Source organism: Octopus sinensis, linkage group LG24, assembly GCF_006345805.1.
Source record: "Octopus sinensis linkage group LG24, ASM634580v1, whole genome shotgun sequence".
Lineage (NCBI taxonomy): Eukaryota > Metazoa > Mollusca > Cephalopoda > Octopoda > Octopodidae > Octopus > Octopus sinensis.
The window spans coordinates 22,504,411-22,520,908 of NC_043020.1; the positions used below are offsets into that span (position 1 = coordinate 22,504,411).

The 16,498-nt window shown below is 38.6% G+C and overlaps 1 protein-coding gene across 1 annotated transcript in view; it reads left to right on the forward strand.

The window, feature by feature from the left end:
- Window positions 1-16,498, forward strand: part of LOC115223874 (zinc finger protein 208-like) — a 162,734-nt gene that overhangs the window by 32,630 nt on the left and 113,606 nt on the right. The window contains exon 4 of the mRNA XM_029794579.2: window positions 9,712-10,224. Coding sequence (XP_029650439.2) covers window positions 9,712-10,224 — 513 coding nt within the window. The remainder of the gene's footprint in view (window positions 1-9,711; window positions 10,225-16,498) is intronic.

The following is a 16,498-nucleotide window of genomic DNA, read 5'->3' on the forward strand; positions in this document are numbered from 1 at the left end:
TTTGGGACATAAATTAACATGAAATTTTATTGGAAGGTTTTAATTTAGACCAATTTGATCCTTTTGTTACCATATTTCAGTTGAAATGCATTGCTTTTGTTTCAGTTAATTCTAACAGTATTGAAGAATTTTAGTTAAGTAATTTTGTTGAAATACGCTGCCTGTATTTCTATTAATTTTTTAAATAATGAAGAATTCAGTAAAAGAAACTTCGTCATCATTAACCCTTTCGTTACCAACCCAGCTGAAACCGGCTCTGGCTCTGTTGTACAAATGTCTTGTTTTCATAAGTTTTGAATTAAAATCTTCCACCAAACCTTAGTCACAATTTATGTTCCTAACACAAGCTGAATGATAACTAAGTTATTTTACTAAATTCTTTGTTATGTCTAAAAATAATTGAGAAAAACAGAAAGCATCTCAAAATAAAATACAGTAACGAAAGGGTTAACCAAACACAAATATATTCATTCTGAAGAATAAATATCACATTTATGTGTGATAAATCATTCTCTGTTACAAATCACTCCTCTACTTAGTAATATGTGCAATGTGGAGTGGTTGGGAAATTGTAACAGAGGTTTCAGGATTCTTAAATCTACTGCATGACATGACTGCCTGGTTCCACAATAAAATACATCCAACACACTGCCAATTTGATGGTGACAATAAGGGCAGCCAGCTATAAAAATCATGCCACTAAAATGGAACTTGAAAGTGAAATATATTTCCTGATTCACCAAACTCATGAAATAGATTTTTGTTTTTTTGTGTATGAGTTCAATATATTGTATTACATTTGTTATTGATTGCTTCAGGATTATGAAATTGAATTGTGATTTTGAAGGATCTGATCATCTGTTTTTGTTTTCCATTATATTGCATTTGATAAAGTTTTACATAGCACTTTAGTTACCCCTTACTTTGCAATTTTTATGTACATTCATTAAAAATATGCTTATTTCAACATTAATTAAGCTCACACATTTGACTGACAAAAATATATGATCAAAAGAATTCTATCTATCCGCTCACTCGAAGTTGACTCTCGGTTACTCGATGGATCAGTGTTCTCCAGCCAGTTCTATCCTGGGTCACCTCTTTCAGATTGGCTATGTCCATTCCGGTATCACTCTTGATGGTGTCAAGCCAGCGGGTTCTTGGTCGGCCTCTTCCTCTCTTGCCACTGACCATTCCGAGCATGATGTCCTTCTCCAAGAATTTTCTCTGCATAATATGACCAAAATATGCCAATCTATGCTTGGTGATTCAAGCTTCTAGTGACAGTTTCGGCTTGATCTAGTTAAGAACTTCTCCATTGGTGAGCCTCGCTGTCCATGAAATCCGTAAAAGTCTTCTCCAACACCAAAGCTCTTTTACCAAACCCAAATTTTCAATGAAACTGAGAAAACTTATAATCAAATTTAACGAAATTGTTAAAAATAGGGGATCTTTTCGGTTTGAACGGCAGTTTTTTCTAGCGGTGTCATATGACCCTAGTATCGATCTATTGTATTTCAATCTGTTTTAGGGGTGGGAGGGAAGAGTATCTTTTTTTCTTCACAAATGTAAATAAACCTAATCTGTTTCTTAAACGAGGGACATATTCATACGGCACAATGTTTTTTTTACCTCAGTAGACGTCAATGATTGGTTGAAAGTGCAGAAATTGAAGAAAAAAAAACAACAAATATCTTACAAACTATAGAATTTTCTCAATAAAGCCAGGAGAAAAAGATGTTTTATAAACACATTCTACCAGTATACGAAGTTACCAGCGTCACCTTACTGGCACTTGTACCTGTGCTAGTAGGGTGCCAAGAGCACCATCCGTGCGTGATCGTTGCCAGAGCAGCCAACTGGCTTCCGTGCCAGTGGCACGTAAAAGGGCACCATTCAGACTGATTGTTCATCACAACTTGCATATGCAACTGATTTGGTCCTTGTAGCTGAGACTGGAGGATATAGAGGAAAAATTCCAAATGGTATCCAGTAAAAATTTCTTACTCAACTTTTGAAAAAGTAAAATTGCTATAAGTACTGTGAAGTCAACATTTATAGGCATAGGAGTGGCTGTGTGGTAAGTAGCTTGCTTACCAACCACATGGTTCCGGGTTCAGTCCACTGCGTGACACCTTGGGCAAGTGTCTTCTACTAAAGCCTCAGGCCAACCAAAGCCTTGTGAGTGGATTTGGTAGAGGGAAACTGAAAGAAGCCTGTTGTGTATATGTTTGTGTGTCTGTGTTTGTCCCCCCACCATCGCTTGACAACATGCTGGTGTGTTTACATCCCCATAACTTAGTGGTTCGGTGAAGGAGGCCGATAGAATAAGTATTAGGCTTACAAAGAATAAGACCTGTGGTCGATTTGCTTGACTAAAAAAGGTGGTGCTCCAGCATGGCCACAGCCAAATGACTGAAACAAGTAAAATAATAAAAAGAGAGAGTAAAGAGTATTTTGATATCTCCAGGGAAATCATGCTTATTTGACAGGGAAGTAGTAGGCAGGAATTCAACGTAGTATATGCAGTGTGATCTGTTGGTACAGAGATGGTGTAGTGGAATCAAAGACGAACTAAGTGAATAAAGAGAGAGTTTTTGGTAGATGCACAGAAGTTGTCAGAGCAGCAGTAAAATAAATTTTATTTATAATGTTCAAAATGCTCTGTACAAGTAGTTGATAGTATTTGTAAGTGACTTAATCAGCAGTGGAAGCATAATAACCAGGCGCAGGAGTGGCTGTGTGGTAAGTAGCTTGCATACCAACCATATGTCTCCGGGTTCAGTCCCACTGCGTGGCACCTTGGGCAAGTGTCTTCTGCTATAGCCTTGTGAGTGGATTTGGGAGACGGAAACTGAAAAGAAGCCTGTCGTATGTATGTATATATATATATGCGTTTGTGTGTCTGTGTTTGGGCAAGTATCTTCTACTATAGCCTCGGGCCGACCAAAGCCTTGTGAGTGGATTTGGTAGACGGAAACTGAAAGAAGCCTGTCGTATATATGTATGTCTGTGTTTGTCCCCCTAGCATTGCTTGACAACCGATGGTGGTGTGTTTATGTCCCCGTCACTTAGCGGTTCGGGAAAAGAGACCGATAGAATAAGTACTGGGCTTACAAAAGAATAAGTCCCAGCGTTGAGTTGCTCAACTAAAAATGGTGTTGCTCCAGCATGGCTGCAGTCAAAGGACTGAAACAAGTAAAAGAGAGAATAAAAACATGGCAGTGAATAATCAGGAAATTAACAAGAAGATAATCCTGTCAAGCAAAAGACATGCAATGCACCCCCCCCCCCATGGTAGTGTGGGCACTAAATATAGGGGTTTTGTGGAAGCTGAAAAGAAATGAAGCTTGATGTGTTACATAGGAAATGAGGAGCAAGGTCCAAGTGAGCTGAGGGATAAAATGAAGTGTGCAAGGAAGACTATTGTCACAAACAATGTACCAATGGTGACTGATAGGTGGAGGCACATGGCCTAGTGGTTAGAGCAGCGGACTCGCGGTTGAGGGATTGCGGGTTCGAATATCTGACCAGGCGATGTTTGTGTTTATGAGCAAAACACCAAAGCTCCATGCGGCTCCGGCAGAAGATAATGGCGAAACTTCTGCTGACTCTTTTGCCACAACTTCCTCTCACTCTTTCCTCCTCCTGCATCTTGCAGCTCACTTGCAATGGACCGGCGTCCCGTCCAGGTGGGGAACCTATACGCCCAGGAAACTGGCCCTTATGAGCCACGCATGGCTTGAGAAGGAACAAACAAAATGGTGACTGATGAGTAGAGAAGTGTCAGGAGATCCCTGTAGAAGAGGGAGAGCCAAACAAATGAGATGAAGGCTAATCCCTGAAGGATCAACCTCAAAGAAATACAGCAAAGTTGAAGACTTGTCTGACCCAAGCAAACGTGGAAAAACAACTTTAAAATGTTAATGATGATCATTCTCATCATCAATTTGTGTTCAAAAATGAGGAAATAGCATATAAAATATGTTCACAGTAATCAAAAATATTTCAGGGCAAATTGTTAGGGAAATGTTTGTGCTGTTGTGTGAGGATATCAGTGTTGGGATATTACAGTAACAGTTGAGTTATTAACTTAATTATCATCATCATCATCGTTTAATGTCCGTTTCCATGCTAGCATGTGTTGGACGGTTCGACCAGGGTCTGGGAAGCCAGGAGGCTGCACCAGGCTCCGGTCTGATTTGGCAGTGTTTCTACAGCTGGATGCCCTTCCTAATGCCAACCACTCTGTGAGTGTAGTGGGTGCTATTTATGTGCCACCGGCACAGGCCAGAGGAGGCTGGCAAATGGCCACGATCGGTTGGTGCTTTTTATGTGTCATCGACACAGATGGCATGGGTATCTTAACTACAATTTCTATTTGATTTTTATTTTGATGTTGGTGTCGACGTACTTGACTCAACAGGTCTCCTCAAGAACAGCGGGTCACTCTATGATCCAAGGTTAGCACAGCAGGCCATCCTGTTCTAACCTTGGATCGTTAGTTTCCATATATAAATAAATATCCTAAACATTAACAAAGGGTTCAATTACTTAGTTTTGAGGTGTTCATATATTCTTGCCTGCTGTAATCTTTTACAGTGTTTATTGACACTAAACTCTTCTTGCGAGGACCTGTTGAGGTAAGTGAAATTGAAATAAAATTCGATGACAGGCATCCGTGCTAGTGGAGTGCTAAGGGCACCATCTGAGTGTGATCATTGCTAGAGCAGCTAACTGGCTTCCATGCCGGTAGCACATAGAAAGCACCATTCGGGCATGATCGTTACCAGTATCGCCTTACTTGTGCTGGTGGCACGTGAAAAAATATTCGAGCAAGGTTGTTACCAGTGCTGCTGGACTAGCTCCTGTGCAGGTGGCACGTAAAAAACACTATTTGAGCATGGCCATTGCGCTTCCTAATGCCAACCACTCCGAGAATATAGTGGGTACTTTAACGTGCCACCGGCATGAGGGCCAGTTTGGTGGTACTCGAATGGCCACGCCCAAATGGTGCTTTTTACATGTCACCTGCACAGGAGCCAGTCCAGCGGCACTGGCGACGACCTCGCTTGAACGTTTCACGTTCCACCAGCCCAAGTGCTAGTAAGGTGAAGCAGTAAGTTAAAATATTTTGTGTATTGTACAAGTAAAACCAATTTATTGGACATAAAGTTTAACAGCAAAATCTTACGTGGACCCTGGTTGAGAACCATTGGTCCTCTGTACTTAACTGGTGTTTTTCTGTTTGTACGTGCCCCATTGTTTGAGAACTGGTGTTTGATTGTGTACATTGCCATAACTTAGAAGTCTGATAAAAGATGTGCATAGAATAAGCAGCAGATTTAAAATATATGTACTTTTGTTCAATTGTTCAACTAAACCCTTCGAAGTGGTTGCCTAGCATGACCATAATAGTAAAAGATAGATGGCATATGTATGCACAGTGTGGCTGTGTGATAAGAAGCTTGCTTTTCAACCATATAGTCACTGCATGGTATCTTGGGCAAGGGTCTTCCATTATCATACTGGGCCGTCCAAAACCCTTGTGAGTGGATTTCATAGACAGAAACTGAAAGAAACTAAGGTAGCAAGCTGGCAGAATCGTTAGCATGCCGGGCGAAATGCTTAGCGGTATTTCGTCTGCCATTACGTTCTGAGTTCAAAATCTGCCGGGGTCGATATAATCGACTTAATCTGTTTGTCTGTCCTTGTTTGTCCTTTCTGTGTTTAGCCCCTTGTGGGTAGTAAAGAAATAGGTATTTCGTCTGCCGTTACGTTCTGAGTTCAAATTCCGCCAAGGTCAACTTTGCCTTTCATCCTTTCGGGGTCGATAAATGAAGTACCTGTTACGCACTGGAGTCGATTTAATCGACTTAATCACCTTGTTTGTCCCCTCTATGTTTAGCCCCTTGTGGGCAGTAAAGAAATAACTGAAAGAAGCTCATGATATATACATATGTGTGTGTCTATTTGGGTTTTCCCTCCACCATCACTTGACAACTGGTGTTGGTTTCTTTTGCTACCTATAATTTGGTAAGTTAGTAAAAAAAAGTAAATTGATAGAATAAGTACCAAACTTTGGAAAGAAAAGGCTTGGGGTTCATCTGTTTGACTAAAGTCTTCAAGGAGGTGCCCCAGCATGGCCACAGTCCAGTGACTAAATCGAACTAGTGTGTTAGGTATTAAGATAGTATGATTCTCCCCAGACACAACAAAAAATTAAAAAAGTTATCTTGAAAATGCTTTTAAAACATTAAGCGTTTTATTTCCAAGAAAATTCACATCACTAGAAATCCCCAACGTCCCCTTCTGAATCGCGATATCTCCAAGGGGACGCTACCATTGAGGTTGTTATACTTGATACCGAAAATGCGGCCGCAGACATAAAAGTCAGCTTTACTTGTGTTCCGTTAGGATTTTATTGTGGAAGAAACAAGGAATTCTTTGAATGGTAAATCATCGGTAAACCTCTCATTCTAACAATCAGATGATTACTTTGGTAGTTTAGTGAAAGCGCTTAGCACAATGATTCCCTGTTTACATCTGGAAAAAGGTAAGCTGATAAAACATTTATCTTAATGCTTATGTATGTAAATAATAGAATTTTTGGCGATCCTTCGGTATAGGTACCCTTCCCCCCCAACCCTAACCCCCACATATATAAAAAAAAAAACCCCACTTTCTTGAAATATATCCTATACTTCCGGTACCTATACCGAAGTTACGCCGAATTTTTTTTTTTTTGGAGGATGTTAATTATATTCAAGTAAAAATATATAACAGAGGGAAAATATATTTCTTTCGGATACAGTAATTATATAAATGTAAAAACTCATAGCAACATTGGTAAAAATATATTTCCTACAAGAATACAATAATTACATTGAACTGAAAATAATAAATTTGGGGAAAATATTTACATATCTTGATTTAGCGAAAGTAAAGAATACCTACACCCGGTGTTTAGGGTCAGGGTTTTTGTTAGGCCGAAAATGGGTGGTGTACTTTACCTCCGCCTCTTGATTTTTATGTAGAAATAAGTCTTTCATGTTAATCTCTATCCTTAAAAAATCCTTTAAAAATCAACTTACAAGAACAGAAACGAATTGAACTATATTAGCAGATATTAACCGATATGTGTGTGTGTATATTAGCACATATTAACCGATATGTGTGTGTGTATATACTCTTTTACTTGTTTCAGTCATTTGACTGTGGCCATGCTGGAGCACCGCCTTTAGTCGAGCAAATCGATCCCAGGACTTATTCTTTGTAAGCCTAGTACCGTACTTATTCTATCGGTTTCTCTTGCCGAACCGCTAAGTTACGGTGACGTAAACACACCAGCATCGGTTGTCAAGCGATGTTGGGGAGACAAGCACAGACACACAAACATATACACACACACATACATATATCTATATATATATATATATATATATATATATATATATACACACACACACACGACGGCTTTCTTTCAGTTTCCGTCTACCAAATCCACTCACAAAGCTTTGATCGGCCCGAGGCTATAGTAGAAGACACTTGCCCAAGGTGTCACGCTGTGGGACTGAACCCGGAACCATGTGATATAAAGTATCAAAATTTTTCATAACATTGTGAGTCTCATTTAACTGTTTGAAGTTACGAAACACAGCTGCAAAATTATCCAGACGGATTTATATCAGATATCAGTGATTTGGCTTCTATTTGCTTTCTGTAAATAATGGTTTCACAACAGATGGCATGATATTGTTTCATCTCCATATGAATGGACGTATTAGGAGTTAGGTCACTTTTTTTAAGAAGTACTTCGTTTTTTGATCATTTTTCCCCTGTCATTCAAAGTTTGTTTTTTCATTCATAATATTTTTTGTTTGATCCGTTATAGTACTTGTAGTACAGATAAGAACGGACTTCACTTTGATTATGGGTCTGCTCAGTTACGGCTGACTTAGGGACAAAACAGCAACAATGAGGCCCCTGGGGTGGAAACTATGCGATTACTCAACCTTCTTGAAATTACACCTAGCCGTCTTAGAAATTATGGCAGGGCGTGGTAATTGGACACTCAAGATAATGCATCCCTAGATATACAACGACAGTGTCGTGGCCGGAATGTGTTTGATAATAGGTTTGCTTAGTAAGGATTGCCCATGGATTACGTAACAGTGACAACAGATGTTTCTAGTGAGAGAAAAATGTCCAACGTTCTGTAAATTTTGGTATAGTGAACATATGTCATATGTAACCCTTTCGTTACCAACCTGGCTAAAACTGGCTCTGGTTCTGTGTACAAATGTCTTATTTTCTTAAGTTTGGAATTAAAATCTTCCCCCAAACCTTAATCACAATTTATGTTCCTAACACTAGCTGAATGATAACTAAGTTATTTTATTAAATTCTTTGTTATATTTTTAAGTAATTGAAAGAAACACAGAGCATCTCAAAATAAATGCAGTTACTAAAGGGATGTCAACTGTTTAGTAGTAGGGAGGTCAATCCCTGGGTAAGTCAGGGTATATTCTGGTTGAAGTGTAGCAAACTAAAGGCATCACAATTAGTTGAATAACAAATGAGGAGAATATCTGTAGTGTAGACAATGGAATGAGATCGCTATACCTATTTGGGTTTCATAAAGATTCCAAACTCTGTGAATATTATTGAATATGAGAGGTACCTGAAGAAGTCCTGATCATACAAGGACTGAAGATATCAATCAAGATATGTACACTCGCTGTTGTTGATTGTAATATGGGTTTTTATTTTTTTGTTCCTTCTCAAGCCATGCCTGGCTCATAAGGGCAGGTTTCTTGGCGTATAGGTTCCCCACCTGGACGGGACGCTGGTCTGTCGCGGGTGAGCTACAAGATGCAGGAGGAAAGAGTGAGAGAAAGTTGTGGCGAAAGAGTCAGCAGAAGTTTCGCCATTACCTTCTGCTGGAGCTACGTGGAGCTTAGGTGTTTCACTCATAAACACACACATCACCCGGTCTGAGATTCGAACCCGCGATTCCTCGACCGCAAGTCCGCTGCTCTAACCACTAGGCCATGTGCCACCACTATTGTAATATGGGTAATGTTACACAATCTGAAGGTGTAGACTGTAAATATGTAAACCTCACACAGCTTTGGATGATGTAATTTGAATCAATAACAAATTAAACGTTCGGTTATTGAGGTGAAAGTTTATAATTTCTTTTTTCAATATAGAATTGTAGTAAAATTACTCTGTTGAACCTCTATTTTATCTAATTATTTTTGGTATCTTACTCTTTCTCTATTTCCGTATCCCAAATGAGATTGCCATTAAAAATAATATCAATATTTATCATTTACAGACAAATGAAAGCTGTTATGCAGAAGATTTACAACTCTGTTTCTTTAAATTCATCATTGAGTTTGTGCAAAATATTTCTTCTGAGTGAGACATTTCTCTTCTTCAATGTCTGGAGGGTAACCAAGATGATTTTGTATTCCAGTTAAACATGGACAGATTTACAAAGAAGTTGGAAATATTGCTGTATAAATATTTTGATCTCAAAGCAATGAAAATATCCATATTGTCATTGGAAAAGAAAAAAATTGTAGAAGAATGAATTTTCCTGATGAATTGTCAAAGGAGGTGGGAAAATCATCATATTCCTGTGATATCTGTCAAAGGACATTCTCTCTAAAAGGTAGTCTTGCTACTCATAAATGTATTCACACAGGTGAGAAACCATACAACTGTGATATCTGTGGTAAGACATTCACTGTAAGAAGGAACTTAACTGAACATAGACATATTCATACAGGAGAGAAACCACATCACTGTGATATCTGTGGTAAATCATTCTCTAGAATTCGTACTTTAATTACCCATAAACGGGTCCACACTGGAGAAAAGCCATACGAATGTGATACTTGTGGTAAATCTTTCTCTGTAGGAAGTCATTTAGCTGATCATGTACGTACTCATACAGGTGAAAGGCCATATCATTGTGATATCTGTAATAAATCGTTCTCTTGCACCAGTAGCCTGACTCGCCATATACGTATCCATACAGGAGAGAAACCATATCAGTGTGATATTTGTGGTGAATCATTCTCTGAAACGGGTAATTTGACTAAACACAAATACATTCATACAGGAGAGAAGTTTCATCACTGTGATACCTGTGGAAGAGCATTTTTTCAAAGATCTCAGTTAAACTCTCACAAACGTATTCATACAGGTAAAAAACCATATCACTGTGACATCTGCGGTAAATCCTTCTCTCACACAAGTCAATTGACAATACACAACAGGCGCGTTCATACAGGAGAAAAACCATATCAGTGTGATATCTGTGGTAAATCGTTCACTGATGGGGGTACATTAGGTGTTCACAAGCGTATTCATTCAGGGGAGAAGCCATATCATTGCGATATCTGTGGTAAATCATTCACTTACACAGGTACATTAACTGTTCACAGGCGTATTCATACAAAGGAGAAACCATGTCAGTGTGATATCTGTGGTAAATCTTTCACTGATGGAAGTGCATTAGCTTCTCATAAACGTATGCATACAGGGGAAAAACCATATCACTGTGATATCTGTGGTAAGTCATTCTCTCGTAGTTACGACCTAACTAGACATGTTCGTTTTCATACAGGTGAGAAGCCATATCAGTGTAATATTTGCAGTAAATCATTCTATGAAGCATGTAAATTAACTAAACACAAATACACACATACATGATGAAATTCATGTTTCTGTGATATTTGTAGTAAATCATTCATGCAAGAATTCGTATCACTGTGATATCTGTGGTATTCCTCTGTCAGTAGCATCTCTGTATATACTCACCAACGCTTCGATACTGACAGGAAATTGTATCACTGTGAAATCTGAGGTACATCATCATCATCGTTTAACGTCTGCTTTCCATGCTAGCATGGGTTGGACAATTTTGACTGAGGGCTGGCAAACCAGATGGCTGCACCAGGCTTGATCTGGCAGAGTTTCTATAGCTGGATGCCCTTCCTAACGCCAACCACTCCGAGAGTATAGTGGGTGCTTTTTATGTGCTAGTCAGGCGGTACTGGCAACGACCTCGCTCGAATCTTTTTACACATGCCACCGGCACCGGTGCCAGTAAGGCGACGCTGGTAACGATCACGCTCAAATGGTGCCTTTTACATGCCACCGATACAGAAGCCAGTTAGCCATTCTGGCAACAATCATGCTCAGATGGTGCTCTTGGCACCCTACTAGCACGAGGCACAGGTGCCAGTAAGGCGATGCTGGTAACGATCACACTCAAATGGTGCCTTTTATGTGCCACTGGCACGGAAGCCGGTTACTTTCTCAAAATAGTAATCTAACTACACATAAGTATTGATTGAAAAAAATAAATCTATTTCTGGTAAATTATTCTCTATAACAAATGACTCCCCTACTCAGCAACATACACTTTGTGAAGTTAGTGGCAAATGGACAGACATCAGCAGTCATGTCACCAGGGCGGCGAGCTGGCAGAAACGTTTGCACGCCGGGTGAAATGTTTAGCGGTATTTCATCTGCGTTACATTGTGAGTTCAAATTCCGCCGAGGTTGACTTTGCCTTTCATCCTTTCGGGGTCGATAAATTAAGTACCAGTTATGCACTGGGGTCGATGTAATCGTCTTAATACCTATGTCTGTCCTTGTTTGTCCCCTCTGTGTTTAGCCCCTTGTGGGTAATAAAGAAATAGGTATATCCCCACCTCTAGTGCTGTCTCCACAATGTAATCTATCCAGTAAGCTGAAATTGATTGTGGCAGGTAGGGCAGGAAGTCTTAAGAAGCATGCATGAAATGGAAGTAATTAGTAAAATGTTCCTTCTGGCTCATCTAATATATGAAATGGATTTGTTTGGGTTTTTTTTTTAATGGTAGTAATAAATGAATCAATAAAAAATATTGCATTGGTTATTGATCTCTCGAAAGATGTGTTTTATCGGAGGCTGTTTCCATATTTTTTTCTTTATAAAATTGTGTTTTGGATCAAATTGTTTCTCGTTTTTGTTTTATTTTATCGTGGTTACTCTTTTACTTGTTTCAGTCATTTGAGTGTGGCCATGCTGGAGCACCGCCTTTAGTCAAGCAAATCGGCCCCAGGACTTATTCTTTGTAAGCCTAGTACTTATTCTATTTGTCTCGTTTGCCGAACCGCTAAGTTACGGGGACGTAAACACATCAGCATCAGTTGTCAAGCGATGTTGGGGAGACAATCACAGACACACAAACACACACACACACACACACACATATATATATATATATATACATATATACGACAAGCTTCTTTCAGTTTCCGTCTACCAAATCCACTCACAAGGTTTTGGTCGGCCCGAGGCTATAGTAGAAGTCACTTGCCCAAGGTGCCACGCAGTTGGACTGAACCCGGAACCATGTGGTTGGTAAGCAAATTACTTAACTCACAGCCACTCCTGCGCCTGGTTGAAAAACTTTCACAAAAGTCATTTTGGTTATCCCATACTTTCTAATTTGTTCATACTGGGTTTTGCACATTCACTTCAAATCATCATCATACTCGTTTAACATCCGTTTTCCATGCTAGCATGGGTTGGACGGTTCAGCCAGGGTCTGCACCAGGCTCCAGTCTGATCTGGCAGCCTGGATCTAAATATAAAGCTAACATATTTAGCCCCAGGTCAACTCTCATTGAGAAAAAAGTACGATTAAAAGCATTCCAGCTGTTTTCAGATTCAAATTTCAGCTGAAATTAAGAAAAGTTCAAATCAAAATGAATAAAATTTATGAGGCATTTTATTCAAACATGATACAATTCATAATAAGAGCACTCAGAGAGCGCAAACTTCCTCTGCCAAGGCAACACCAACGTCCTCTCAACAATTAGCCAGAGATGATTTTTAAAACGAGAATATCTGAAATAATCTCGATTGCTCTTGCAAATACTAAAAATGAACCCGACCGCTCTCAAAAATTAAGTAAAAAACAGGAAAAATAATCCAGAATCCTTGTCCGGTACCGGATCGATCCCCAAATCTAATCAGTTCATGCCAGTCACGAGTGCAAACATTCCTGTAAGTTTCATCTGAATCCATCCAGTGGTTCTTGAGATATCTTGTCCACAGACAAACAAACAAACACAATTGAAAACAATACCTCTGCCTTAGCAAAGGTGGAGCTAATAAATACCATTTATGAGAAGAATCCAATGAAGAAAACGTTCAGCTTCACATCCTGGTATTTAAACCCTTCTACCTCAAGAAATGAATGCATTTGTATTCACTTTTCTGCTAGAGTTCCCTCTAAGATAAAATTAAGTTCCATTAGGGGTGGTAATAGACTGGCTATAGCCTTGTTAAATATCCCAATATTAGAACAATATCAGGGATCAAAATTTGGTCACATAGTGATATTGAAAATGAAAAATAGACTCAACTTTCACTAAATGATAAAATCAATCATGTCTTACTTGTCTCAATAAATGTGTTTAGAATGTAGAGGGGTCTCAATGGAAGTTCAATGAATACAACTGGAGCCAATAGATTTAACCCTTTTGTTACCAACCCGGCTGAAATCGGCTCTGGCTCTGAGTATGAATGTCTTGTTTTCATAAGTTTTGAATTAAAATCTTCCACCAAACCTTAGTCACAATTTATGTTCCTAACACTAGCTGAATGATAACCAAGTCATTTTACGAAATTCTTTGTAACATTTAAAGTAATTGAAAGAAACACAAAGCATCTCAAAATAAATACAGTAACAAAGGGTTAAAGAAGGAGTTGTGATTTTCAAAGTTGTATTTATGCGATGTCTACTTTAACTAACATACATAGCTGTGTAGTGAAGACATCTGCTTCATAACCAGGTAGATCTACTGTGTGGAATACTGTGTATGTGCTTTCTACTATAGCCCTGGGCTGACCAATGCCTGGTTATTGTATTTTAAAGGCAGAAACTGTTGAAAGTCTGTTGTGCATATACATGTGAGTTATACTTAATGTTTTGTCACTGCTTCAGTAACATGATGATGATGTTGATATTTTGGTTGGTTGCTCTGCACCTTTGAAGACCTGGAATAAAAAAATCTCTTAATTGAAACACTATAAATATTGATGACATGAAGAGCTTCCATTCATAATATCTGTTTCAAATCCATGCTTGTATCATTTGTCTAATCCATGCTGAAACCACTTCTGACTCTGTAGTACAAATGTCTTGTTCTCAAAAGTTCTGAATTAAAATCTGCCACCAAATCTTAGTCACAATTTATGTTCCTAACACTAGCTAAATGATAACTAAATTATTTTACTAAATTCATTGTTATATTTAAAATAATTGAAAGAACTACAGAGCACCTCAAAATAAATACGGTAACGAAAGGGTTAAAAACAAATGTTAATTAAATGATTGAAAAACTAATTTTAGTCAATAGATATGCCTTTGTACATAGTGATGTCTGAGTTTAAAGTTGGTGATAAAATAGAGAGAACTGCCAAAGAGTTAAGTGAAGAATTTAGGACACGTAAGTATTCATCAAGGTTTGGTTCTGAGCCTGATTGTTTTTAAAATATTGCAAGTCATAACAGGAATTTATAACTGGGTGTTTGTGAGAGCTTGCATATACAGCAGAGACTGTGGAGGATTTGTGGTGGAAATTGTAGTAGTGATACCAGTGCCAGTGGCACGTAAAAGAACTATCCAAACTTGGCCGTTGCCAGCACCGCCCCGACTGGCCTCCGTGCTGGTGGCATGTAAAAAGCACCAACCGATCGTGGCCGTTGCCAGCCTTGCCAGGCACCTGTGCCAATGGCATGTAAAAGGCACCCACTACACTCACGGAGTGGTTGGCGTTAGGAAGGGCATCCAGCTGTAGAAACATTGCCAGATCAGACTGGGCCTGGCGCAGCCTCCTGGCTTCCCAGACCCCAGTCGAACCGTCCAGCCCATGCTAGCATGGAAAACGGATGTTAAATGATAAAGATGATATCATCGGGGAAAATGGTCATGCTTTTAGGCAGGAAAGTAGTCGGTAGAAATTCCATACAATATACTCTGTGATTTGTGGATGCTCAAGAGATGTAGTGATATAAGGAGCAGAGTGGTAATTCAATAATTTGTGGCAGTTGCAGAGAAGTAGCCTGCAGTCAGAGCACCAGTAAAATATATTCTTTGGAATGCTGAGAGAGCTCTACAGAAATAACTAATTGCTTGTTACCAAGATGACCAAATCAGATAGATTGTATGATGCTTATATAAACACCTCAGTGATACATGGTTGATATGTGGGAGCTGAATACAGGGAATGTGTGAAGGTTAAAAACCTGAGACCAGCATGATTCACAAGTTGTGTATTTGTGTGCATGAAGGATAAGGCATAAATGAACAGTGAAAAACATAAGTAGAGATGTGTTAGGGACATTAACCCTTTTGATACCAATCTAGCCAAAACTGGTTCTGGCTCTGAGTACAAATGTCTTGTTTTCATAAATTTTGAATTAAAATCTTCCACCAAACCTTAGTCACAATTTATGTTCCTAACACTTGTTTAGTGATAACTCTCTCTCTTTTACTTGTTTCAGAGTGACTGTGGCCATGCTAGAGTGCCGCCTTTAGTCGAGCATTTTTATGGAATATGTAAATGTTACCTGCTAATCTTGTTTTTTAAATTCTATTTTGTAGTGTGTGTGTTATGATTTCCTTATAAATCCATAGTGTGCTTACGAGAATGTTGTACTAAGTATGGACACTGTAATGTACCAAGTGATCAGCGAAATGGTACTTCAGTTTTACATTTCATGAGTGGATTCTTAGTAAGTTTGCTGGTATCACGGGTGGTTTTATTTTTGGATATTTATATATGTTCAGGATCTTTTCGGTTTGAATGGCAGTTTTTTCCAGCGGTGTCATATGAAATTGTCATCCATAATTATGACCCTAGTATCGATCTATTGCATTTCAATGTTTTAGGGTTAGGGTTAGGGGTGGGGGAAAGGGTATCTTTTTTTTCTTCAGAAATTTAAATAAACACAATCTGTTTCTTAAACGAGGGACATATTCATACGGCACAGAATGTTTTTTTTACCTCAGTAGACGTCAATGATTGGTTGAAATTGCAGAAATTGAAGAAAAAAAAACAACAAATATCTTACAAACTATAGAATTTTCTCAATAAAGCCAAGAGAAAAAGATGTTTTATAAACACATTCTACCAGTATACGAAGTTTAAAATTTTTTAGTTACGTGGAAATTATTTTAAAAAACTGCCGTTCAAACCGAAAAGATCCACTGTTTCTATATTTTTTTCTTTATAAAATTTCGTCAACTGTTTTCCTCTACTGTATAATACCCTATTAATATTCTATGACTGACAAGGGCTTTTTTTTTTTTTCAAAATGTGTTAATAGCATAACGATTGTTCCTTAAAATATGGTTTTCTAAATATATTTCATACCGAAACTGCGGCTAAAGCCCTACAATCGGCTTCTCTTGTTCCA